The sequence below is a fragment of the Mytilus galloprovincialis genome, chromosome 5 (assembly GCF_965363235.1).
Source record: "Mytilus galloprovincialis chromosome 5, xbMytGall1.hap1.1, whole genome shotgun sequence".
Taxonomy (NCBI): domain Eukaryota; kingdom Metazoa; phylum Mollusca; class Bivalvia; order Mytilida; family Mytilidae; genus Mytilus; species Mytilus galloprovincialis.
In genome coordinates this window covers 29179124-29204876 of record NC_134842.1, presented here as the reverse complement: position 1 = coordinate 29204876, position 25753 = coordinate 29179124, and the positions used below count along the sequence as shown (strand labels likewise).

The 25753-nt window shown below is 31.5% G+C and overlaps 1 protein-coding gene across 1 annotated transcript; it reads right to left on the bottom strand.

The window, feature by feature from the left end:
- Positions 1–5761: 5761 nt before the first annotated feature.
- LOC143075561 (peroxidase-like protein) lies at positions 5762–25753 on the bottom strand. Its single transcript, XM_076251028.1, has 9 exons — positions 25571–25753; positions 22828–22873; positions 21237–21337; positions 20315–20416; positions 17212–17301; positions 15471–16188; positions 14049–14218; positions 13145–13247; positions 5762–5949 (listed from the first exon to the last, which is right to left on the bottom strand). Exons 3-9 carry the CDS (start codon positions 21283–21285, stop codon positions 5862–5864), a joined length of 1320 nt encoding a protein of 439 aa, XP_076107143.1. The 5' UTR covers positions 21286–21337; positions 22828–22873; positions 25571–25753; the 3' UTR covers positions 5762–5861.

The following is a 25753-nucleotide window of genomic DNA, read 5'->3' as shown; positions in this document are numbered from 1 at the left end:
GGAATCCAGCACGGTGACCTATATTTTTTATTTGAGATTTGGAGAAAGCATGACAAAATGCAGTTTATGCAGAAAAATGATAAAAATGACATTTTCAGAAACAGTTTTTTTCCATTTTGTTAGGTTTAGAAAAATACCACTTTGAGCATCTGGTCCGCAATGTCAAGCAAGACTTGAATAATTTTATAGTTATTCGTATAGTGATTTATTTTTTTCCTTATTGCCACTTATCACAGCTTCAGATTGAACCCGATCTTAATAATTTACGACGAAGAATATCTGCTCCAAAAATTTTATAACATTGCCTAATTTGTTTACAAAATTGCACAAATCCCCAATTTTCAGCCTCAATTTTCTCGAAAACAAGCACGGTGACTTATGTTTAATTTTGTGTTTTATTTTATAACTCGCCAAGGCCTACAACATATTTCAAAATTATAAAAATGACATTATATCGAGAAACTGTATCGGATGCCCTTTACCTTTGATAACTATAACGTTACGCAGATTAATTGATTTCTTGTACAAATGTGTGACAGTAAATTTCATGACCAAATACAGCAGGCGATATGTACGATGCTTTTTGAAAAAAATAAGAAAAAGAACCAAATGATAGTCACAACAGACAGTAAAATACAGAAAAAAGACCAATATGTGAGATTTGATTGATATATTTTGGAACATAGATATAGGAAGATGTGGTATGAGTGCCAATGAGACAACTCTCCATCCAAATAACAATCTATAAAAGCAAACCATTATAGGTTAATGTACGGCCTTCAACACGGAGCCTTGGCTCACACCGAACAACAAGCTATAAAATTACTAGTGTAAAACCATTCAAACGGGAACACCAACGGCCTAATCTATATAAAAAGCGAGAAACGAGAAACACGTATAAATTACATAAACAAACGACAACTACGCACTGTACATCAGATTCCTGAATTATATTAGGACAGATGCAAACATTTGCAGCGGGATTAAACGTTTTAATGGTACCAAACCTTCTTCCTTTTTCTGAAACATTAGTATAACACCACAACATAGAAAAACACACGATAAAATATCAATTGGAAGTCTTAACTCAATCAAAAAACGTAAATTAACACATTATGAACGAATAAATTTGATCTGCGATACCTGAATATACATAATTGTGAACAATTTGTCTTTTCAATGTTAACAAATTTGATTCAAATTAAACACTAAATATTCTTTAAAATACATTAACATCTTTGAAATACCACAGCCTGGTTAAAGCTACTGCATATGGTAAGTTATCTTTTAGCTTCGCTGCAGCATGCTTCTTTTTGAAATATTTTCATAAAATGGCTGCCGCCCATAAAATATAATAGTTTATTGTAATCTATAACGTTGTGCTTTTTATTATAAATATCATGTTTATTTGCATAAGGCATTCTGCATACCTTGTTCTATTTGTTATTGCATATGTTTTTATAAAGCTCATCAACATGATCAAGGCCTTTAATTTAAATGAGTATCAAAATGCCGAATCAAAATAAACTTACACTGACGTATTTAGATTTTACAGACAACTAAACATGAATTTGTACGACAATTATTTCTTTACCTGTTAATTATGTGCATTGGCGTCATTGCAAAGCAGACAGCCCCCAGAATGTAGGAGTAGCATCTGAGTCACTTAAACATCTAAAGAGTATGGAATACTGACAAACAAGCATGTACTCCACGACCCCTATATCTAGTTATATCGATATTTATATGGCACATACAGCAAAACCATTTTGCTATTTTGAGTTTGAGTTACATGTACTGGTTATACTGGTAACGTACTGCATTGCAATTGTCTTGATCTTCTAAGCTGAATGTGGTCACGATAAACTTCCATCAGCCGAACCAAGGGTGCGGAAGACAAAACCAGTCTATGAATAAAACATGACGGCCGATTATTTGGTCAAAAACAAAACCAGTTATATAGGTTAAATGGTCACAATGACATCAACCAAATGAACTCTTCACATAATAGCGTCCTTTTTAGCAGCTGTATTCTTTCCAGGACATGAAGAATATCATATCATTTAGGAGATAGGTGTGAAACAGATCACGCAGAGTGCTAACTAGGGTTTTCCTCAATAAAGTGCTATAAAATAGGTGCTGATTTTCCCTACAAGTAACTAAAACTATGAAAACGAAAGCTGCTAATAATACCTACGCAACGTACATCTGTAAAACACAGAAAAAGAAATGTTATATTCAAATAAGATGATATTCAGATGAGTTGAAACCTTATATATAAAAAAAATATTTGATGGTGAGCCGGTTTGTCGATTCGGATAACAAATACAGCAGAAGATTTTTAGGATGCTTTTTGAAAACAGGAAACGAAAACAAGGGATAGACGTTAATCAGACAATAGGTTACATAAAAAAACTAGTATGTGAAATGTGCACGATATGTCTGGTTTGTTGAACTTGACGCTTTTAACTTGAAATTCAGAATACATGTACTTGAAAAATAGTGAATTTTAATTCTCTTTATAAACATTGTCTGAATCAGTTAGAATACTACTTGACAGTAAACATCTCTGGATTATTTGACACTGCATATAATTTGAAATTCTCCACTTCAGGTCATAATGGTCGGTTCAGCTAACATTGTATATGCTATATACGACCCCTATATCTAGTTATATCGATATTTATATGGCACATACAGCAACACCATTTTGCTATTTTGAGTTTGAGTTGAGACTGTCAAAAAGAGAACGAAGATATTGAAAGAAAAAAAAACACAAATCGAAGAGAAATCGACAAAACCTTGGCAAAAATTCAAAAACGCCGAAAGAATAAACAATTCTACAACACTCTAGACACAGGCACTTGTCTCAGATTTGTTTCCTCTTTATACCTATGCCTCTAGATGCAAAACTAAAGAATGCACAACACGAACCACACCAAAACCAAGAAGTCTAATGTTGATTGAGCAGGACTCGATGTTGGTATCGGTGATATAAGTATTTCAGAAAGGTTAAACAACGCATGATTGAGTCCGTAAAACTTTCGAAGAGAAGACCTCAAGTTAACTTTACCATTATAATCTAGTATACTAATAATCTAGTGTACGTCATATTTGAACAAAATGCCGATTACATAATTGTGAGATGGAAACAACATAATCATGTTTTACATGTACTGGTTATACTGCATGGTAACGTACTGCATTGCAATTGTCTTGATCTTCTAAGCTGAATGTTGTCACGATAAACTTCCATCAGTCGAACCAAGGGTGCGGAAGACAAAACCAGTCTATGAATAAAAACATGACGGCCGATTATTTGGTCAAAAACAAAACCAGTTATATAGGTTAAATGGTCACAATGACATCAACAAAATGAACTCTTCACATAATAGCGTCCTTTTTAGCAGCTGTATTCTTTCCAGGACATGAAGAATATCATATCAGTTAGGAGATAGGTGTGAAACAGATCACGCAGAGTGCTAACTAGGATTTTCCTCAATAAAGTGCTATAAAATAGGTGCTGATTTTCCCTACAAGTAGCTAAAACTATGAAAACGAAAGCTGCTAATAATACCTACGCAACGTACATCTGTAAAACACAGAAAAAGAAATGTTATATTCAAATAAGATGATATTCAGATGAGTTGAAACCTTATATATAAAAAAAATATTTGATGGTGAGCCGGCTTGTCGATTCGGATAACAAATACAGCAGAAGATTTTTAGGATGCTTTTTGAAAACAGGAAACGAAAACAAGGGATAGACGTTAATCAGACAATAGGTTACATAAAAAAAAAACTAGTATGTGAAATGTGCACGATATGTCTGGTTTGTTGAACCTGACGCTTTTAACTTGAAATTCAGAATACTTGAAAAATAGTGAATTTTAATTCTCTTTATGAACATTGTCTGAATCAGTTAGAATACTACTTGACAGTAAACATCTCTGGATTATTTTACACTGCATATAATTTGAAATTCTCCACTTCAGGTCATAATAGTCGGTTCAACTAACATTGTATATGCTAAAGGGTAGATCAAATAATTATGACGTTTTGATCGTCCACTTCATTTGTTCTTTCTTAACACTTCCAACGTGGGATTTATCAAAATAACAGAACATGTCATGACTATATACACTAATTATGAACATCATCTCCTATTTGTATATACATGTAATATGTATTTATTTGCATCCGTCCTGATTCAATTCAATTCAAGTTCCTTTATATGTATTGGAGTTTATAGTTTGACGTCCATTTACATTGAACTATAAAAAAAAAAAAGAAGATGTGATATGATTGCCAATGAGACAACTATTCACAAGAGACCAAAATGACACAGAAATTTACAACTATAGGTCACCGTACGGCCTTCAACAATGAGCAAAGCCGCATAGTCAGCAATAAAAGCCTCCGAAATGACAATGTAAAACAATTCATACGAGAAAACTAGCGGCCTTATTTATGCACAAAAAATGAACGAAAAACAAATAATTTATGTAACACATAAACAAACGAAAACCACTGAATCACAGGTTCCTAACTTGGGAAAGACACATACACACACAATCTGGCGGGGTTAACATGTTAGCGGGATTCACCCCCATGACCTGGGACAGTGGTATGACAGTACAACATAAGAACGAACTATACAAATCATGCAGTTGAAAAAGGCTCAACTCATGAGATGGACAAAAATACAAGTGAACGTTGCGGGGTACTTGTACATCCCAACAACAAAAAGACACTAGTTACAGATCTGAGAGTACTGGCAGTTAACTGACAGCTAATTCAAAGCCACTAACAACTAATAAAAAAATCATGCATCTATATAAGACTAAATTATCAATCCGTACACATCCAACATCAATGGATTTAGTGAGAAGACGTCATAAACAGTCAAAGAAAAAAATGACCTTGTGCAATGCCAAGATACATTTAACGACAGATTGTAGATCCATGAATGTGTACATGAATATAACATACTAGTAATATTTAGTTTGCTTTCAATTTACTGATAAAAAAATCAATATTTATACCAATAAACACAATATTCAATGATCTCATTAAAGTGTTGAATTGGTAACCTTTTAGAATAAGTGGTACATAGTACACATGTTGTTAAGGAGCCTGCTGAAGCCCGCCATCGGGTGCGGGATTTTCTCGCTGTGTTGAAGACCCATTAGTGGTTATCATGATAATCGGAAGTTAAAAATAACTTATGCATATTTGACTATCAAATCTTACATAATATAAAGTACTTTAAAGTTGTTTTTACAATCAAATCATATTAATTATAAATTCATATATTGATTGAATATCCGACTAATGTAAAGGCTAAGGAGTCAGACAACTTGGGGAAAAAAAGAAGTTGAAATACAAAGATTTTTAATTTAAAACATCCGATTTGGTCGAGTTAAAATCAGAACGGACAGGGAAATTACTGTGCATTTCAGAATTTCCCTCGGAGTTCAGTATTTTTGTTATTTTACTTTTTACTGTTTTGTTTGTTGCTTAGCACAAAGAATAGGTAATGAACTCAAGTATTCATGAAAGATAACCTGTTTCTGTTTCTCATATATCACCCGTTATGTTATTCTTGTAAATCCGATAAAAAGTCTCATTCGGTGATGTCACAATCGAGGAGAAGTGGACGAGATTGAGGTTACACGACAACATGCAGGAACATATCCGGTGTCATTAAATCATGTAAATGGCAGATACCAACTAATTTGCGAATAAACCGTAAATCAAATCATTGCTATAATAAAAATGGAAACATTCTGTAATGTTTACCCATTTTATTTTATTAAAACTCAATAAACTGTTTCCCCACTATATAACAATGCCAGTCGTTAATGCTTGAAAGGAATCTCCTTCCAAGCTGACAGCTCAAGTGGACCCAGCTGGGGTAGTTTTTCACATGGAACTGCTGGTTGACGTCTGAAATAAAAATAAATGTGAACAAGTGCTTATTATAGTCATAGTTTATAGAATTTTGGGTCCTCAATGCTCTTCAACTTTGTATTTGTTTGGCTTTTTAACTATTTTGATCTGAGCGTCACTGATGAGTCTTATGTAGACGAAACGCGCGTCTGGCGTATAAAATTATAATCCTGGTACTTTTGACAACTAATTATAGAAAGAACAAGTGATTATTACAGTCATAGTTTATAGAAAAGAAGCATGCATTTACATGTTTGTTCATGCGCAAGGTCATGTAGTGGATTCACAGTGGTTTACATAAATTTATGAACTCCATATTCTCCTGTCACCTCTATATAACATGCACCCAATAAATAATGACTTATTTTCATAGGAATATTTTGCGATTAATGTAAATGTTGGTGCGCGTTTCAACTAAGTTGATTGAATGTTAATTAATTATTTTTTTTACGTGTAGTAACACTCAGCACTTAAATATGAAGGACCTTAGTAAGATTAGTAACAAAGTCTTTGAACATCTAGACAGTCTTGCATACTCGCAAATAGGTTTTTAATTTGATGTTCACGATCAATAAGTTCGAAGATAAAGAAGATAACGAACAATTAAAAAGATGAAACATTCATAATACGTTACAAGGAGTCGCAGCGCATTAAAAGCTCTCAATAGACCAACGTTTAGAATCTTGTTCGGAAATTCCACAGATAATAGAGTCCACAGTATTCTAATTAGAACATATGAGCAGACATTGACGACCAACTATTATGTTCCTGTTAGAACATATGAGTAGACATTTACGACCAACTATTATGTTCCTGTTGGAACTATTCTTGTCGCTTGGCATTCCACAATGTTTTAATAAGTAGTGAAAATCATTTGTTTACGATTAATTCATACAATATGAAATGTAAAATGTCTCATGAATTAATGGGCTATGGTTGTTATCTTGAAAAAATAACATAATTGTTTTCATAAAGACGTCCCTTATCCCCAATTAAACGATCATCAGTAAGGAGCTTTGAGTCTCATGAGAAAGAGTCGACAGATACCAAACTTATGAGAGCTAGTTACTCATAAAAAGGTATATATTGAACGTAACAGGTAAAAAGGATCATCCGCCAAATGGTTGCAGCTCTTCTTTACGACATCAATTTAGTAAGAGGCTTATTGCCTACAACAGGTCTTATTTACCCATTCATAGCTATTAAGGATAACATGTAGATGAAGTTAAACAATAAAGTCCGTGCTGCTGAGTCTTTAGTTCTCTATTTTGTGATTTGTATACTGTTGTCATTGTCAGTTTATTTTCGACTTTGAGTTTGAATATCCATTTTGTATTTATTTTTTAACAACTTGTTGACTTCCATTAAAATATTACGAATACTAGTAGCTTAAAATATTGTGTGAACAAAAAAATGTACAAAAATGAAATAAAAACTAACGCCACAGAAAGAGAATATTCTGTACCATTTCACCTTTGACTTAATTTACTACTATATCCCATATTTGTCTCTATTGTCAGTTTATTCACATTGCCTTGGTGTTAATATAACAAAATTTGTTAGCCGTTCGTATTTGTCTTAGTTGTTATAAACAATAATATTTATGCTCAAAATATACTTTACACTTCTATTTATATTGGAATTTATATATTGTTTTGGTCTGACTTGATATAAACAATAATCTTTATGCTCAAAATATACTTTGCACTTCTATTTATATTGGAATTTATGATATTGTTTTGGTCTGACTTGATATAAACAATAATATTTATGCTCAAAATATACTTTGCACTTCTATTTATATTGGAATTTATGATATTGTTTTGGTCTGACTTGATATAAACAATAATATTTATGCTCAAAATATACTTTGCACGTCTATTTATATTGGAATTTATGATATTGTTTTGGTCTGACTTGATATAAACAATAATATTTATGCTCAAAATATACTTTGCACTTCTATTTATATTGGAATTTATGATATTGTTTTGGTCTGACTTGATATAAATAATAATCTTTATGCTCAAAATATACTTTGCACTTCTATTAATATTGTAATTTATGATATTGTTTTGGTCTGACTTGATATAAATAATAATCTTTATGCTCAAAATATACTTTGCACTTCTATTTATATTGGAATTTATGATATTGTTTTGGTCTGACTTGATATAAACAATAATCTTTATGCTCAAAATAGACTTTGCACTTCTATTTATATTGGAATTTATGATATTGTTTTGGTCTGACTTGATATAAACAATAATCTTTATGCTCAAAATAGACTTTGCACTTCTATTTATATTGGAATTTATGATTTTGTTTTGGTCTGACTTTATATAAACAATAATCTTTATGCTCAAAATATACTTTACACTTCTATTTATATTGGAATTTATTATATTGTTTTGGTCTGACTTGATATAAACAATAATCTTTATGCTCAAAATATACTTTGCACTTCTTTTTATATTGGAATTTATGATATTGTTTTGGTCTGACTTGATATAAACAATAATCTTTATGCTCAAAATATACTTTGCACTTCTATTTATATTGGAATTTATTATATTGTTTTGGTCTGACTTGATATAAACAATAATCTTTATGCTCAAAATATACTTTACACTTCTATTTATATTGGAATTTATGATATTGTTTTGGTCTGACTTGATATAAACAATAATCTTTATGCTCAAAATATACTTTGCACTTCTATTTATATTGGAATTTATGATATTGTTTTGGTCTGACTTGATATAAACAATAATATTTATGCTGAAAATATACTTTGCACTTCTATTTATATTGGAATTTATGATATTGTTTTGGTCTGACTTGATATAAACAATAATCTTTATGCTCAAAATATACTTTGCACTTCTGTTTATATTGGAATATCATTATAATGGTGTTAGTCTGGTTATAGAACAATAATATTTACGACCAGAATAAACTTTCTTATACGTATTGAATTTTATTATCATATTGGCCTAACTTTTATAAACAGTATTCAGAATGTGTCTGTAAATGAACTTCGTACTTTAAGTGCGATAACGTGTACATAGTATGGTAATGTGTACATAGTATGATAATGTGTACATAGTATGATAATGTGTACATAGTATGATAATGTGTACATAGTATGATAACGTGTACATAGTATGATAACGTGTACATAGTATGACAATGTACATAGTATGATAACGTGTACATAGTATGGTAATGTGTACATAGTATGATAACGTGTACATAGTATGGTGATGTGTACATAGTATGATAACGTGTACATAGTATGATAACGTGTACATAGTATGGTAATGTGTAGATAGTATGATAATGTAGTATGACAATGTGTACATAGTATGACAATTTGTGCATAGTATGATAATGTGTACATAGTATGATAATGTGTACATAGTATGATATGATAATGTGTATATAGTATGATAATGTGTACTGAGTATGATAATGTGTACATAGTATGGTAATGTGTATATAATATGATAATGTGTACTGAGTATGATAATGTGTACATAGTATGATAATGTGTACATAGTATGATATTGTGTACATAGTATGATAATGTGTACATAGTATGATAATGTGTACATAGTATGGTATGATAATGTGTACATAGTATGATAATGTGTCAAAGAATGATAATGTGTACATAGTATGATAATGTGTATATAGTATGATAATGTGTACATAGTATGATATTGTGTACATAGTATGATATGATAATGTGTACATAGTATGATAATGTGTATATAGTATGATAATGTGTACATAGTATGATATTGTGTACATAGTATGATATGATAATGTGTACATAGTATGATAATGTGTCAAAGTATGATAATGTGTACATAGTATGATAATGTGTATATAGTATGATAATGTGTACATAGTATGATATTGTGTACATAGTATGATATGATAATGTGTACATAGTATGATAATGTGTATATAGTATGATAATGTGTACATAGTATGATATTGTGTACATAGTATGATATGATAATGTGTACATAGTATGATAATGTGTCAAAGTATGATAATGTGTACATAGTATGATAATGTGTATATAGTATGATAATGTGTACATAGTATGATAATGTGTCAAAGTATGATAATGTGTACATAGTATGATAATGTGTATATAGTATGATAATGTGTACATAGTATGATAATGTGTCAAAGTATGATAATGTGTACATAGTATGATAATGTGTATATAGTATGATAATGTGTACATAGTATGATAATGTGTCAAAGTATGATAATGTGTACATAGTATGATAATGTGTATATAGTATGATAATGTGTACATAGTATGATAATGTGTCAAAGTATGATAATGTGTACATAGTATGATAATGTGTATATAGTATGATAATGTGTACATAGTATGATAATGTGTCAAAGTATGATAATGTGTACATAGTATGATAATGTGTATATAGTATGATAATGTGTACATAGTATGATAATGTGTCAAAGTATGATAATGTGTACATAGTATGATAATGTGTCAAAGTATGATAATGTGTACATAGTATGGTAATGTGTATATAGTATGATAATGTGTACATAGTATGGTAATGTGTATATAGTATGATAATGTGTACATAGTATGATAATGTGTCAAAGTATGATAATGTGTACATAGTATGATAATGTGTATATAGTATGGTAATGTGTATACAGTATGATAATGTGTACATAGTATGGTAATGTGTATATAGTATGATAATGTGTACATAGTATGGTAATGTGTCAAAGTATGATAATGTGTACATAGTATGGTGATGTGTATATAGTATGATAATGTGTACATAGTATGATAATGTGTCAAAGTATGATAATGTGTACATAGTATGATAATGTGTATATAGTATGATAATGTGTACATAGTATGATATTGTGTACATAGTATGATATGATAATGTGTACATAGTATGATAATGTGTATATAGTATGATAATGTGTACATAGTATGATATTGTGTACATAGTATGATATGATAATGTGTACATAGTATGATAATGTGTCAAAGTATGATAATGTGTACATAGTATGATAATGTGTATATAGTATGATAATGTGTACATAGTATGATAATGTGTCAAAGTATGAGAATGTGTACATAGTATGATAATGTGTATATAGTATGATAATGTGTACATAGTATGATAATGTGTCAAAGTATGATAATGTGTACATAGTATGATAATGTGTATATAGTATGATAATGTGTACATAGTATGATAATGTGTCAAAGTATGATAATGTGTACATAGTATGATAATGTGTACATAGTATGATAATGTGTACATAGTATGATAATGTGTCAAAGTATGATAATGTGTACATAGTATGATAATGTGTCAAAGTATGATAATGTGTACATAGTATGGTAATGTGTATATAGTATGATAATGTGTACATAGTATGATAATGTGTCAAAGTATGATAATGTGTACATAGTATGATAATGTGTATATAGTATGGTAATGTGTATATAGTATGATAATGTGTACATAGTATGGTAATGTGTATATAGTATGATAATGTGTACATAGTATGGTAATGTGTCAAAGTATGATAATGTGTACATAGTATGGTAATGTGTATATAGTATGATAATGTGTACATAGTATGATAATGTGTCAAAGTATGATAATGTGTACATAGTATGATAATGTGTATATAGTATGATAATGTGTACATAGTATGATATTGTGTACATAGTATGATATGATAATGTGTACATAGTATGATAATGTGTATATAGTATGATAATGTGTACATAGTATGATATTGTGTACATAGTATGATATGATAATGTGTACATAGTATGATAATGTGTCAAAGTATGATAATGTGTACATAGTATGATAATGTGTATATAGTATGATAATGTGTACATAGTATGATAATGTGTCAAAGTATGATAATGTGTACATAGTATGATAATGTGTATATAGTATGATAATGTGTACATAGTATGATAATGTGTCAAAGTATGATAATGTGTACATAGTATGATAATGTGTATATAGTATGATAATGTGTACATAGTATGATAATGTGTCAAAGTATGATAATGTGTACATAGTATGATAATGTGTATATAGTATGATAATGTGTACATAGTATGATAATGTGTCAAAGTATGATAATGTGTACATAGTATGATAATGTGTATATAGTATGATAATGTGTACATAGTATGATAATGTGTCAAAGTATGATAATGTGTACATAGTATGATAATGTGTCAAAGTATGATAACGTGTACATAGTATGATAATGTGTACATAGTATGATAATGTGTACATAGTATGACAATGTGTATATAGTATGATAATGTGTACATAGTATGACAATGTGTATATAGTATGATAATGTGTATATAGTATGATAATGTGTCAAAGTATGATAATGTGTACATAGTATGACAATGTGTACATAGTATGACAATATGTTCATATTATGATAATGTTACAATATACGTTGAACCATTTGCGATAATGTGTAAAAAGTATAACAATATAACAGTATTCATTGAACTTCAATGGGGTCCAGAATTCTACTTGCATAACTCGGAATTCCAAATATACCGGTACAAATTTGACCGCGTTCCTTTTATCTTCTGTCTCTTTGTTGTTATAATATTGCATTGTGACTTCGTAAATTTGAAGGAAGAACGATATGGAAAAAATGAATTAAAATGATCCCTGGAAAATGACTTAAAGATTATGAAACATTTCAAGATATTAAAATTTCAACTCTCCATCATTTTACCTTCACATAAGCAATTGTACCTTCGTTTAAATAAAGTCCGACGCTAGAATTTAGTTCAATAAATGTATTTTGAATTCAAGATTGAGCTGAAAGCCTGTTGTTTTGTTTGAACATGTTTGTAAAAAACAAACTCACTAAATATCTTTTTTAATCGAGCAGACTCTTGTGTTGTCTACATAAGACTCATCAGTGGCCAAATTATAGTCAATGATCAGTTTCTCTCCGAACGGAATGCTTATTTATTATGATTACCCTGATAGTGAATTGCCATATATATAATTTGTTAACTAAGAAATGAATGTACTGTCATGAAATATGTGTTAAGCAATATATAAAAGTCACCTACCCTGCAAGTAATGACACAAAAGTAACCTACCCTGCAAGTAATGATACAAAAGCATTTGGCTGCATTACACCCATCTTAAAGTTTCTACAAAACAACGATGACAATGTTTGCATCTTTATAACATCAAGTTGAGCTGAAAACAGAGAAAACAAATTGTGTATGTGGGTCGAAAATATGAAATATTACCTGCTTATATATTTACACATGTGGAGCAGGATCTGCTTACCCTTCCAGAGCACCTGAGATCACCCCTAGTTTTTGGTGGGGTTCGTGTTGTTTATTCTTTAGTTTTCTATGTTGTGTCGTGTGTACTATTGTTTTTCTGTTTGTCTTTTTCATTTTTAGCCATGGCGTTGTCAGTTTGTTTTAGATTTATGAGTTTGACTGTCCCTTTGGTATCTTTCGTCCCTCTTTTCTTGACTTACTATAGAAGATAAAACATGTACCCACTTGCTAAAAATACAAATACAACCTGGGTTAAATGAAAAATGACACTAATAAGAAGCTTTTGGAGCTGTGTCGAACGATAGAAGAAATTCTTAATTCTCTCCGCTTGCTAAGAAGCTACATTGTCGAAGAAACTAAGACAAAGATGAATTTATATGGATTTGGTTATTATTTTTAAATATTTGAAGTCATAAAGCTTCTACATTGTTTCGGTACTTAAACACACTTCACTTTCAAATATTCGGCTCTAAGCGTTCCTGATTAAGGGACTCCAGAAAAGCGCTGGTGGTTTATAAAGTGGTGAGTTCACTTTTGAACAGTAATGCATATTTCTGCTAATTAAGAGGCAAACGGTGTTCTTATTTAAATATTACACATCCACATGTTATAAACAAAAACAAGATGATCAATATCTTTAAAGCGGAACTTAGATAATGCCAACATTTTTTTTACGATTTTCTTAAAGTTGAAGTAGTTCGTGACTAACCTGGAGTGAATCCTGTAGGTGAGAATTCGTTTTCATAGAAAAATCTATCTCCTACTCTGGAGTTTACAAATTGTAGTCCCATCAAACAACCAAAAGTTGGTCCAACCAAAGCACCTTTCATATTCACCTCCGAAATACCACCAGCCATTAAATCTATATCGTCTGGATGTCTGTGAGTGAAACAAACATTAAAAGAAGAGGAACCATAGAAAGTTTTTTTATTCAAAGTAAGAATTGACTTAGGAAAATGTCTGTACAAAGTCTGGCATATGACAGTTTTTATCCATTCGTTTGATGTGTTTGAGCTTTTGATTTGGCCATTTGACTAGATACATTTCGTTTTGATTTTTCTTTTGATCGTAATTGTAATGATGATAAAAATAAATTCAAGTTTTTTTTCACAATCAGTAATGCATGACTTAATAATAAATTTTTATGAAAGTTGTTTCACATAGTGGATAGCTTCAAAAAGAAAAACTTCGAGCATCACTTGACAATTAAATTAATTTGTTTGTTTCATGAACAATCAGAAGATTTAAAATATACATGTATTTGCAAACCTTAAATTGATTCTGGTAAATCTCCAAAATATAAAGATTACTAGTATATCAATTCCTTAGTACAACCAAAACAAACCACCGAATGTTGTCATTCATTCTTAAATAAATTACAGGACATAGTATATTGGTTTCAGGTTACATATCATAGATTTAGACAATAGTTAAGCGATGTTAAACTCTCGTAAATTATTAAGAAGATACTAATCAAGTTTTAAAAAAAACTGAAATTGAGGGAATGAGGGGGAGGACAGGGGTAAGGGAGACAGGGAGAAAAGGGGTAGGAGAAAGAAGAAAGGGGGTAGGAGAAAGGAGAGGAAGGCTGGGAGAAAGGAGAAAAAATTGGAGAAAGGGGAAAAAGTTGGAGAAAGGAGAATTTTTTTTAATTTGTCTCAAAAGGAGATGTTTTATTCTAATGGGAGAAGGAGAACGGGGGTAGGAGAAAGGAGAAGAGGGGTGGGAGAAGGGAGAAGGGCACCCCCTGTCCTCCCCCTCAGGGAATGGCATAAACTCCAATAAGCGTATGTCCGAGTCCACCGACTTCTATGCACATCATCACTTCTAGTCTAGATTGTTATAATTAAAAAACGTGTGGATTAAAGGAGGATTATTTAACATTTTTAGTCTTGTTCTTTATACTTCCCTCGTGCATCACCCAATACAAGAGACACTAATTGCTAAAATACGCTTTTGATGCAGTATCATTGGTACCGTTTTTGTTTTCAATCCAATCTCTTTTTTATCTATCTTAATGAGTAAAGTTATGTTTTGTTGCCGCGAACCTTAGAGCTAATAGCAAATACTTTTTGAAAATAGTCAATATAAGTTGGACGTAGTTAATTTATTCCTATATGAATATACATACTTGTAAATGGTAGAAAGTAATTTTGCTGCTTGTGGGTCGTGATCAGGCAACCCAAAAGGACCAGATTTAATTAAGCTGGCTGGTTTAAGACCACAGAATTTTCTAAAAGCATTATATGATGGTATTCCGTGATCTCTACCACGTTGAATGTCAACTGATGCCAAATCAAATCCATTTCCTGGTCTTGTTTCAAATAATTTGTTTCTAATTGAATCTGCCATAAACCTGTCTGCATGATAACCTAACTCGGTTGTCATCCATCTGCTAATGCCATCAACTCCAAATACTTTTTCGTCTCGAGTAGCAGTTGTTATGAAAAAATTTTGTTCGAGTGGAATTTTGGCTCTTAAACTTCGGTCTTTGTTAGCAGATCCGACATGGTTAATAATTTGTGCATGTCCAAAACGTAGAGGTGCTACAGAAAATGAATTACGAATGGTTGCATCAATATTTTTGTCATAACGTGTATTATAGCCTCTAACTGTTGGCAGTATGCCGAGCTTCTTCATTCTGTCTCTTCCTAATACAATTGGTAGATATTCATTGTAAACGATGTCTTGATATATTCCTATTAATATTTTCCTGGTTTCTTGAAACAGGCGATCTGGTGTCCAATGTGGATTTAGTTTACAAAGAATGTCGACTATTCTGTTATGTTCTCGATGAAAAAGGATATGATATGTGGTAAGCTCTGGAATTTCTGAATGTCTGGTATCTCCTAAAATGGAAATTACCTCTAACTTTTATAACTTTTTTTTCTTCGACTTCAGTTTCATGTAAACTTAATGTTAAGGAGGTAGACCTAGGTTAAGGGAGATAACTCTTTAAATCAGTCAAGCGTTTGTAAAAGTCAAGTTCACCAATGTATTTTAAGCATTTACCTGAAACAGATTGAAAATAATCTATGTAACCTAGAAGCTTAGAATATGTTTTTGAAAATGGTTGACACAAACGTACTGATGATTTTAAGAGTTATTTCCCTTAACCTAGGTCTACCACCTTAATCTAGTACAAAAAGATTCAATAACAGAAAATGTGGCTATACATTTACATACACGGGGCATGTCAATCTTATCATCTGCAAACCATTGACAAACAAAAGTTATTTGAATATAACCTGAGTAATGCAATAAACAATTGAACTTCAATTATGAGCTGTTAGAAAACATTTGACAAATTGATAAATTGCTTGATTCTGATGAAATAGATAATAATATAAAAATAAAACGACTATCTTACGTATTTCGGCTCAAAAATATTTTTTCTGTGATTGCATTTGGGTGTAAAAGTGTTGATCGAATCACAATTTGTATGAAGCACAGCTGCTACTAAAATGTGCACACGATCATTCAATGTGTCAACACACATATAAAATTTAAAGACAATGAATTAAATTCATTAGAAACCTTCTGCGTTGTCTCATGATATTTTGTTATTATGAATGGCAGACTACAATCAAGAGACATTCCGATATCATTTTAAAATATAACATCGATTACAGTACCAACCCGGGCATTTATTTATTTCGTTTTATATTTCAGAATAAAAACAAAATCAAATCTTACTCAATACATTTACAGTGTAATGTTCTATTCTTTGGGCAAAATAAATAAAAATTATAGAAACGTGTGCTGCTGTGGCGTAAAGCAATCACCAACCAATAAAACAATCCCCTTTTTAGCAGGAAACTAACAATCCGTAATTGATTTAGTTTAATTTGTACTTAGTAATATTTACTAACCTGAAAAGAAACATCCGGAATTACCCATACAATTTTCGGAAGGTCCGTCAGGAAGGAGACAGCCCTTTGGACCACCACTGATAAGTTTTCCTAAAACGTACAAAAAAAAATAATAAAGAAAAAACGAACTCCGAAAAGTATTGTTTGACAAGAATTCACTAGAAGTGTCCTAAAATGTCAATAGAAAAAAAATACGTTTCTATTACTCATTTTGAATTAAATTAAAGTAAAACGTATCCTTTTTGCGAATGTTATCACCTTTTCTGACAACCGTGCTGGTTTCAAATTTCCAATCGTCAACTTTCCATTTCTTTTCTAATACCCTTTGTTTTTCCAACGTTTGTTGTCTACATGTCAGGGTTAATATACTTTGTCTATGTATTTACACTGTACAAACTGTGTTAACAGGGGTGTGCTCCTTAAACACAAACTGCTCTAACAGAAATGAGAAAGAACGACAGAAATCGACAGTACATAAGTTTTACGGTCAGCATCACGATCAGGCCAACTTCGATTCATCCAACTCGGGTTACTCGAGTTAAATTTTTAGGTTTGATTGCGCATGCGCCAAGAGCGTATCAATCGAATAAAAAACTCCCGTGGAGAGTTACTCGAGATCCATTGTTTACCTTAACAATATGGATGAATTTACGATACTAAACCATATTTTTAGTGATGATGAATAAACGATGGCAATTCAGTATCAAATTGATTCTAACCAAATCTTAATACCATTATTGACCACTTTGTTGCGCAGGGACACTTTCTTTTACCTCAGCGGGAAAATGCAAAGTTTTCATTTATTTCGGGTCTCGGGATTCGATGCTTTTTTCCTTGGATCCAAGGATCAGACCCCTTATAACCACCCCAAATATGATTGGGTGTAGGCTGAGCATATAGGATATATTACGGCAAGGGGACAAAGGAGTTCCTAATAAGAGCAGAACAGTGAACTGATTTTGACAATGACAGTTAACAGCTAATAAAATATTCACAATAGCCGATAACAATGAATTACAAACGCCCAGAACACAAGAACAGAACGTCACCTGCCCCCTTCTGAAAAGTATAACGGAGGTACACATGTGTATATTTTACCGAATATTTACAATTGATGTACATTGATGCAATATAATAGATATATATTGTGGTGTTTTAATGTGACTATTGTAATTGAACACTTAAACATCTATTTAGTCACAAAAATGGCTAATATCCGTTTAAATCGTAAATATATATTTTCGAAAAGCACTCCGGTCTCTTTCATCGCCATCTTGCCGTTTAACTCGACTCGATTAAACCTGGTCAGGGGCAGGGTGGTAAAGTGATAAAACTCGGGTACTTCGATTGCAACTCGAGTTACTCGTGTCTCAACTAGCTATTGCTAGCGATATATTTTCATGGTCTAACATATTTAAATATCAATAAAGTCGACTGTTTTGTACCTATTGTGACGTTTTGACCAAGTATGCATTCCCATCTCGCTCTTTTGATGGTTCATTTGACTTCTTTAAAGTCTGTTTGTTACTTTGATAAGTCTCTTTCTAATGCATTGACAAGGTTTGAACATCTGTTTACCACAGTAGCCTTAATTAAGAAATAATTGACTGAAGCCATAGATTGTTGGAAATTTACACATGGCCTGGGCCGTGATATTCGAATTTTATCCTGAGCGTTAGCGAGGGATAAAATTAACGAATATCACGGCCCAGGCCATGTGTAAATTTCCAACAATCTATGGCTTCCATGAATTATTTCGATTCTAATAGGACAAATACGGTCATTGAAAAACTGAAGCGATGGTAGGTATGCTGTGTGTGTTGCTGTTTTTTTTTTACGCCCGGTTCGATAAAGCTCAAATATTCATAAAATCTGTAGCTTGCATGGATTGTTTAGTGAATAACCGCTAGAAAAAAAAATCTGTTTTATTCTTTAAATTCACAAACCATTTGCCATTTTTAATTTACATGCTTTTCTCGTAAGCTACCGTCAAATCCAAAGTTGACATTTTGTAACTAAGGAGCCGCCATGTTGACTTGCTAAAATCAGTAAATATGCGAAAAATGCAATAGAATAGAAAATAAAACAAAACCTACCTTACAAATCAATTTTAATACAATATTATACGAATTTCGATGGTTCACTTTTCAGAAAACGTTCAACTGTAGCGTTTTCATTTGTATGACGTCATGTTTTGAAATGACTTAAATGCGTCAAAAACATTAAAAGACTTTCGCGGAATTTTATTTTATTTTTATTTTGTTGATTTCTCCGAGCTCTTGTGCATTACTTCTTTTTATTATGCATCCGAATTAGAATAAGTTATTTTGTCTTTTTTAACTGCAATTTAAAAATAAAATAAAATCGGCAAATGGTTTACGAATAGGTTCCAATACATGTGGATTTACGTGGGAAGTATATTGTAACAGCCATTATTATGTATATCTCTGAGTCTTCGCTAAGTATAGATAAATGGAGAATTTTATCACGGTGTTGTTTACAAAGTGAAAGAAGCACGTCATATTAGAATTTAGTTTTTTTCAAACACTCAAACCCTTAAAGGAGAAGGTTATATTTTTCTTACTTTTATTTGTGATGATGGTTGGTCAAATGAATTGACAAAATGATAGATACAATTGTTTCTCAATCAAATTACTGGCATTAACAACTTTGTGTGATATTTTTGTTTGGAAATGATGACAAAATACATTTAGTTTATAGATATTTTGTTATTCATTCGTTTGATGTGTATAAGCTTTTGATTTTTTCCCAATTGATTACGGACTCTCCATTTTTGAATTTTTCTCGATTTTAACTTTTTAAACACTTTAACAAACTGCTATTGTGTACACACTCTGAACAGAGAACTTTTGAAAGCTTATATGTTATATTTGTTATATTTGCTATTCTCATTGGATTTTGTCTAATGCTTAGTTCGTTTCTGTGTGTGTTACATTTTAATGTTGTGTCGTTGTTCTTCTCTTGTATTTAATGCGTTTCCCGCAGTTTTAGTTGGTAACCCGGATTCGTTTTCTTCTATCGATTTATGAGTTTCGAACAGCGGTATACTACTGTTGCCCTTATTTATAACCAGATTACTAACCTGTTCTTTTGTCCACCAGCCGAGACGTATCTTCTTCGGTACTTCCATATGCAACAGATAAATCTACATACGATGTGGCCTGGTTCATCTGATTTCGTGTACCTACAAAGTATAAATGTCTTAACTGAACTCCGGAATGGTAAGCAGATCCTGCTCCAACTAAGAATTTCACGGAATCCAAATCATTGTCAGATTAACTTTTGCGAATTTATTATTAAAGATCAGACACTATAAGTTCAATGGTTTGTCATCTGTTGTTTCTATGCTTCATACAAATTCATCAATTGCAGCTTGTTTGTACCTTAAGAAGTTAGTTTGTCGCATGTTTTCAAGAGGTTGTTAATTTATCCTACATTTACATGCCATGAGTTTATAAAACTGTTAATGACATTTATGTTCGAAATATGAATGAGGAAAGACCTAATTAGAATTATACTTTTTCTATGAAAGAAATGGGCTATCCTCACAATTGATAACGTAATACAACAAATTCTGTAGTCTCATGCATATTTCTGATAAAACTGTTTATATATTAACTTCTTTCTTGCAAACACTTATATGTATATGTCCAAAAGATTAACATAGATTCTATTTGATTTGACTATTAAAGCACTATTCAAGTTTCCATAAAAAAAATCGAATGCAGCTAATAGGGATTGAATTACATACTATTCAAGCATTTTTGTTGTCTGATTCAACCAAAGATGGCGTTTATATCGCTCTGAAATTATAGTGTATGCAATACATCAACAAAGTTTCCTGTTTTTGTCGGTTCTATAGATATGTATACCTTTTGAGGAATAATTTAAGGCTTGATACATAAAAAACATCATTCAGCAATACATAGACAATAAATTTTCTAAAATATAACTTTAACCTCAATTTTTTTTCTTTCAATTTCTCATTATGCAGATAATAATACCTGGTCCACATTGTTTGTAAGGCGCTGATTCTGATCTAGTAAAACTCATACACGTTGTTTCGAATTCACCTTTTGGAACTTTGAATGAAAAACATTCAGGTCTAAAAATAAATAGCAATCATGGTAATGAAATAATATTCTTTTGAAATCAGTAGGTAGTCATTTGATGAAAAACATCGTTTTGACTGATAAACACTATTAAGTATTCTAGGTAGTCTTTGCGTTCAAAGCAGTTATTTTTACAATACTTGTTGCTAAGAAATCATTTTATGCATGTTTGTTGTGGTATTAAAGATTGCAACAACCTAGCTGACAATGGTGATTTTCGATGTATTTTTGTGTTCTACTGAGGTCTAATTTTATTATTAAGGAATTCAAATTAATAATGAGTTCGAGGCGCAAGTAAATTTGCCTTAACCCGGTGATTTTTTGTGGTGGAAAGTAAAACCACCAAAGTATTGAACTCCGGAGAAGATTCAAAACGGAAAGTCCCTAATTAAATGGCAAAATAAAAAGTTCAAACACATCAAAAGAAAGGACAGCAACTGTCATATTCCTCACTTAGTACAGGTATTTTATTAAAAGTAAAAAATAGTCGATTAAACGAATTTTTTTTATATTTTACCTTTCATGTCTGTTTTTTTGCTCACTTATTGTTGTAAATATAATAGAATTCCATCCTACTGTCATATATGTGAGAAGTTTCGGTAGCCATAAAATCAGGTTAAGTTCCCCATTTTGAACATAAAGATATGTTTCTTTTAAGTCGGGAATATGACAATTGTTTCCATTCGTTTGATGTGCTATTTCTTTTGATTTTGCCATTTGATAGGGGGCTATCCATTTTGAATTGTCATTTGTGTTCGGTATTTTGTAATTCTACTTTTTATACACGTTTCAAGAAATATTTACATTCCATTTTCTCTTAGTTTCCATTTTATAAAATTTGACATATCTAAAACGCTATGTTCTTTTTCTTCAACAAGTATTGATTTTTTAGCCGTGTTTAGCAAACTTTTTTGGTTATTAATTCTCCTTAAGCTTTGAATTTGATTTAGATGTTAATATGTTTGTATAGAGTGTCACTGATGAAACTTGCGACAAGCGTACACAGTTATGGGTCTAGTATCGTCGATGAGGTTTAACTAAGATGGGATAATTAAAGTAACTGACAATCATGTTCAAGATTTTAGGCGTCTGTAGCATCTTCTGCAATACAATTAGTACTGTATATGATATTTAATCAGCAGCTGACACCAGCTATTTGACGGATGAAAAGACAGACTTTTGTTCGATTTTAGACCGTGCAGACGGAGGAATACAATTGTTACCATATTCTTAATTACTGTAAACCAACTTATTTCCGCGAGCGATTTATTTCAGCGACTTTCGCGAATATGTAAAACTTAGATCTTTCCTTAATAAACTACATCAAGTGAATTAGAAAATCGCGAAATTAAATAGCCGCAAAGTTGACTAGAAAGGGTAAAACGCGAAATAAAGTATTCGCGAAAATAAGTTGGTTTACAGTATTGTTTTTTGCATTATGAATTTCTTTTGTTCATATTTCAAGTGTAAAAGAGAAACCTACCTGGATATTGGTTTATTTCCATCACAGCATTCTATATCCGGGTTACCTGAATAAAGAAGAACATTCATCTCCGTATAAACGAAAGAGAGGCGAAAAAATCCAAATGGATATTGAAACTTATACGTCGATGAAAACCAACAAAGCAAAAGACAAAAAAACAAACAAAAAAAACCCAAAAAAAAACAGGATATAATACTGAGCACCATGACCCCAATCAAAACATTGAGTTTTCAGGTGATCTGAAAATTTAAGAGGATCATGCTCCAATTGAGACACCCGTCTTGTTACTCGGGTAGGTGCAAGTCTAATATCGAAAATTGACGGGATTGTGATTACGATAATTGAAACTTTTCGATGTCATCTGTTAAACAGATAGTTAATAAAGGTCAACGAAATAAAGATGGCGTCTGTAAAATTTGCGAAGGAAATACTTCAAATTCACAACTTGTAACTCTTGTTTTAATGGCTTGTTTGTAAACGGCAGCACTTTGTTAAGGAAATCTATATTGGAAACGCAAGAAATGAAATATCGCAACAAAAATGCTATGAAGTAAATGACTCACTGCCCAAATGAGAACTCCGTCTGCATTTCGTGGTTCTTATCATTGTGTTTGAGTTTTGCATAAGGCAAAAGGTTAAAAAGGAATGAAACTATAGAATGATGAATGTGAACTTTGTCTGTGGGTTTTAGTTCTAATTATTGTACATGAGTTTCGTTAAAAAAAAGCTGGATTAGGAAAACTTAAATTAATGTGCAAAAACGAGAATGGGACAGACAGAACGACAGAGTGACAGAATGTGAATTGAAACACATAATCCCCCTTCACCTACGATGTAGGCATAAAAACGAACGTAGGTAGAATCAAATTAGACAATTCCAATAAAAGACTATATGGAACCGTGATTTACAGCTCGACCTTAGCATTTGCTAAAGGGTAAGGAGCCTTGATTTAAAGCTTGAATAAACATTTGCAGACAATTTTGATTATTTTTTACCTCCCTTTTATAATACTCCATGCAGATTGATAAAAAGGACAAATTATCTCAGCTTAGCCTATCTATTTAAACAATATTTCGAGGTTATTCATATTAAATCAATGAACTTTCATTATAAAAGAATAACTTGAAAAGATGAAGAGCAAAGCACTTTTGAAATATATATAATATTCTAAATAAAAAAATATGCTACACATAACTGTAGATAAAATTTCAACATTAAACAATTTATTGTCTTATTGGCTATAATTTAGTTGTATTAATCATGATATCGAAATGTGCATCAAATAACAGAAAAGTTTCAATATGTGAAAGGGTAAAAAAATGAAAACAACTCGTTATAGATTGTCATGCGTTCATCCGCTTTTCTGGATTTACCTTCTTTATGACTGATCAATGCCATATATTTGAAAGCCAAGAATTTTAAGTAACTTGAATACATTTTTAGGTCTCAAGAACTTTTAATTTGATAAATATTACAGCAGGCTGTGTCGTCTGCTTTCTCTGCCACATTTTTAGTCATATTATAGTACCTCGATTTGACTATTGCAGTCATTTCAATGCCAAAGTCTATGACAACCGAGATTATTTCAACTGTGAAATTATAAATTTTCCTCACTAGTCAAAAACGTTTAGTATCATTTGAATTTATCCTTTGATTCATCTTTGAAGGTTTGGTACCATCGTATTTACTTGTTATTTTTGTATTTCGTAATAATGTGTGTCTGTGTGTGTGTCATAATGTTTTATAATTCATATTTTACTATCAATTACAAAAAAGATTGCGTTTACGTCTTTGTTACATTTGTATGCGGTCCTTGACAATTTTTTTTTTTTTACTATTTAATATAATAATGTTATATACCTATAATGCATGCTAACACAAATTTGGAAGATGAATCTCAATTATTGTCACCTTAATCAATTTATGTCTATTTTTGTTAATATATTAGCGTTACATTCCTGTGTCATTGAAGTTGGTGGTTAAGCTATGTTAATTTTCTGTCAAAATGTCTGAACCAAACCAGTTGTTTTTTAGTTGTTTAGTAAACCATTCAGTTGAACATTTTGGCTTTCATATTTGGTTTCGATGTTATATTTGTTATTCTCATAGGATTTTGTCTAATGCTTAGTCCGTTTCTGTGTGTGTTACATTTTAATGTTGTGTCGTTTTTCTCCTCTTATATTTTTTATTTAATGCGTTTCCCTCAGTTTTAGTTTGTTACCCCGATTTTGTTTTTTGTCCATGGATTTATGAGTTTTGAACAGCGGTATACTACTGTTGCCTTTATTTATCGATTTCCTCCTTTTGAATTAGCGTCGAGGTATTTTTGTTGTAACATTCTTTTCTCCCATTGTTTAGCAATATGAAGATAATGCCAAATTAGCATATGTTAAGAGACGAAAAAATTTCACAAAACATAAGATAAAATCTTAGGAATTTTGGTCCTCAATGCTCTTCAACTTCGTACTTTATTTGGCCTTTTTAACTTTTTTTGATTCGAGCGTCACTGATGAGTCTTTTGTAGACGAAACGCGCGTCTGGCGTATATACAAAATTTAGTCCTGGTATCTATGATGAGTTTATCTATAGATTGAACAACATAAAACTCATCTTAAGATTGGATTGAACTGGTTTGCTTCTCGTTCATAAGGAGCTTTAAGGCATTCTCAACATTACGCTGATAAGAGTTTTGGTTAACATAAGATGCAGTATTTTTCTAATTAGAATACCATCAGTGCTTACCTCTGCTTAAAGGAACTGACGAAACATCATGTGTCAAAAACTGTCCAAATGTGGTCAAGGCAATATTATACAATGGACTTTTTGGTAAACTGTATCCCTTAGTGTAAAGAATATTGGAAATAAACCTAGGATTTGGCAGTGGTCCACCAAGCTTACTGTGGACTCTTGGAACATATCCTAGAT

Coding starts and splice junctions, on each gene's coding strand:
- LOC143075561 (XM_076251028.1), bottom strand. CDS start 21,285: ATGAGTTTTACTAGATCAGAATCAGCGCCTTACAAACAATGTGGACCA. Junction 20,417..21,236: donor TTACAAACAATGTGGACCAG/GTATTATTATCT, acceptor TATACTTTGTAG/GTACACGAAATCAGATGAAC. Junction 16,189..17,211: donor TTCCGGATGTTTCTTTTCAG/GTTAGTAAATAT, acceptor TTTCCATTTTAG/GAGATACCAGACATTCAGAA.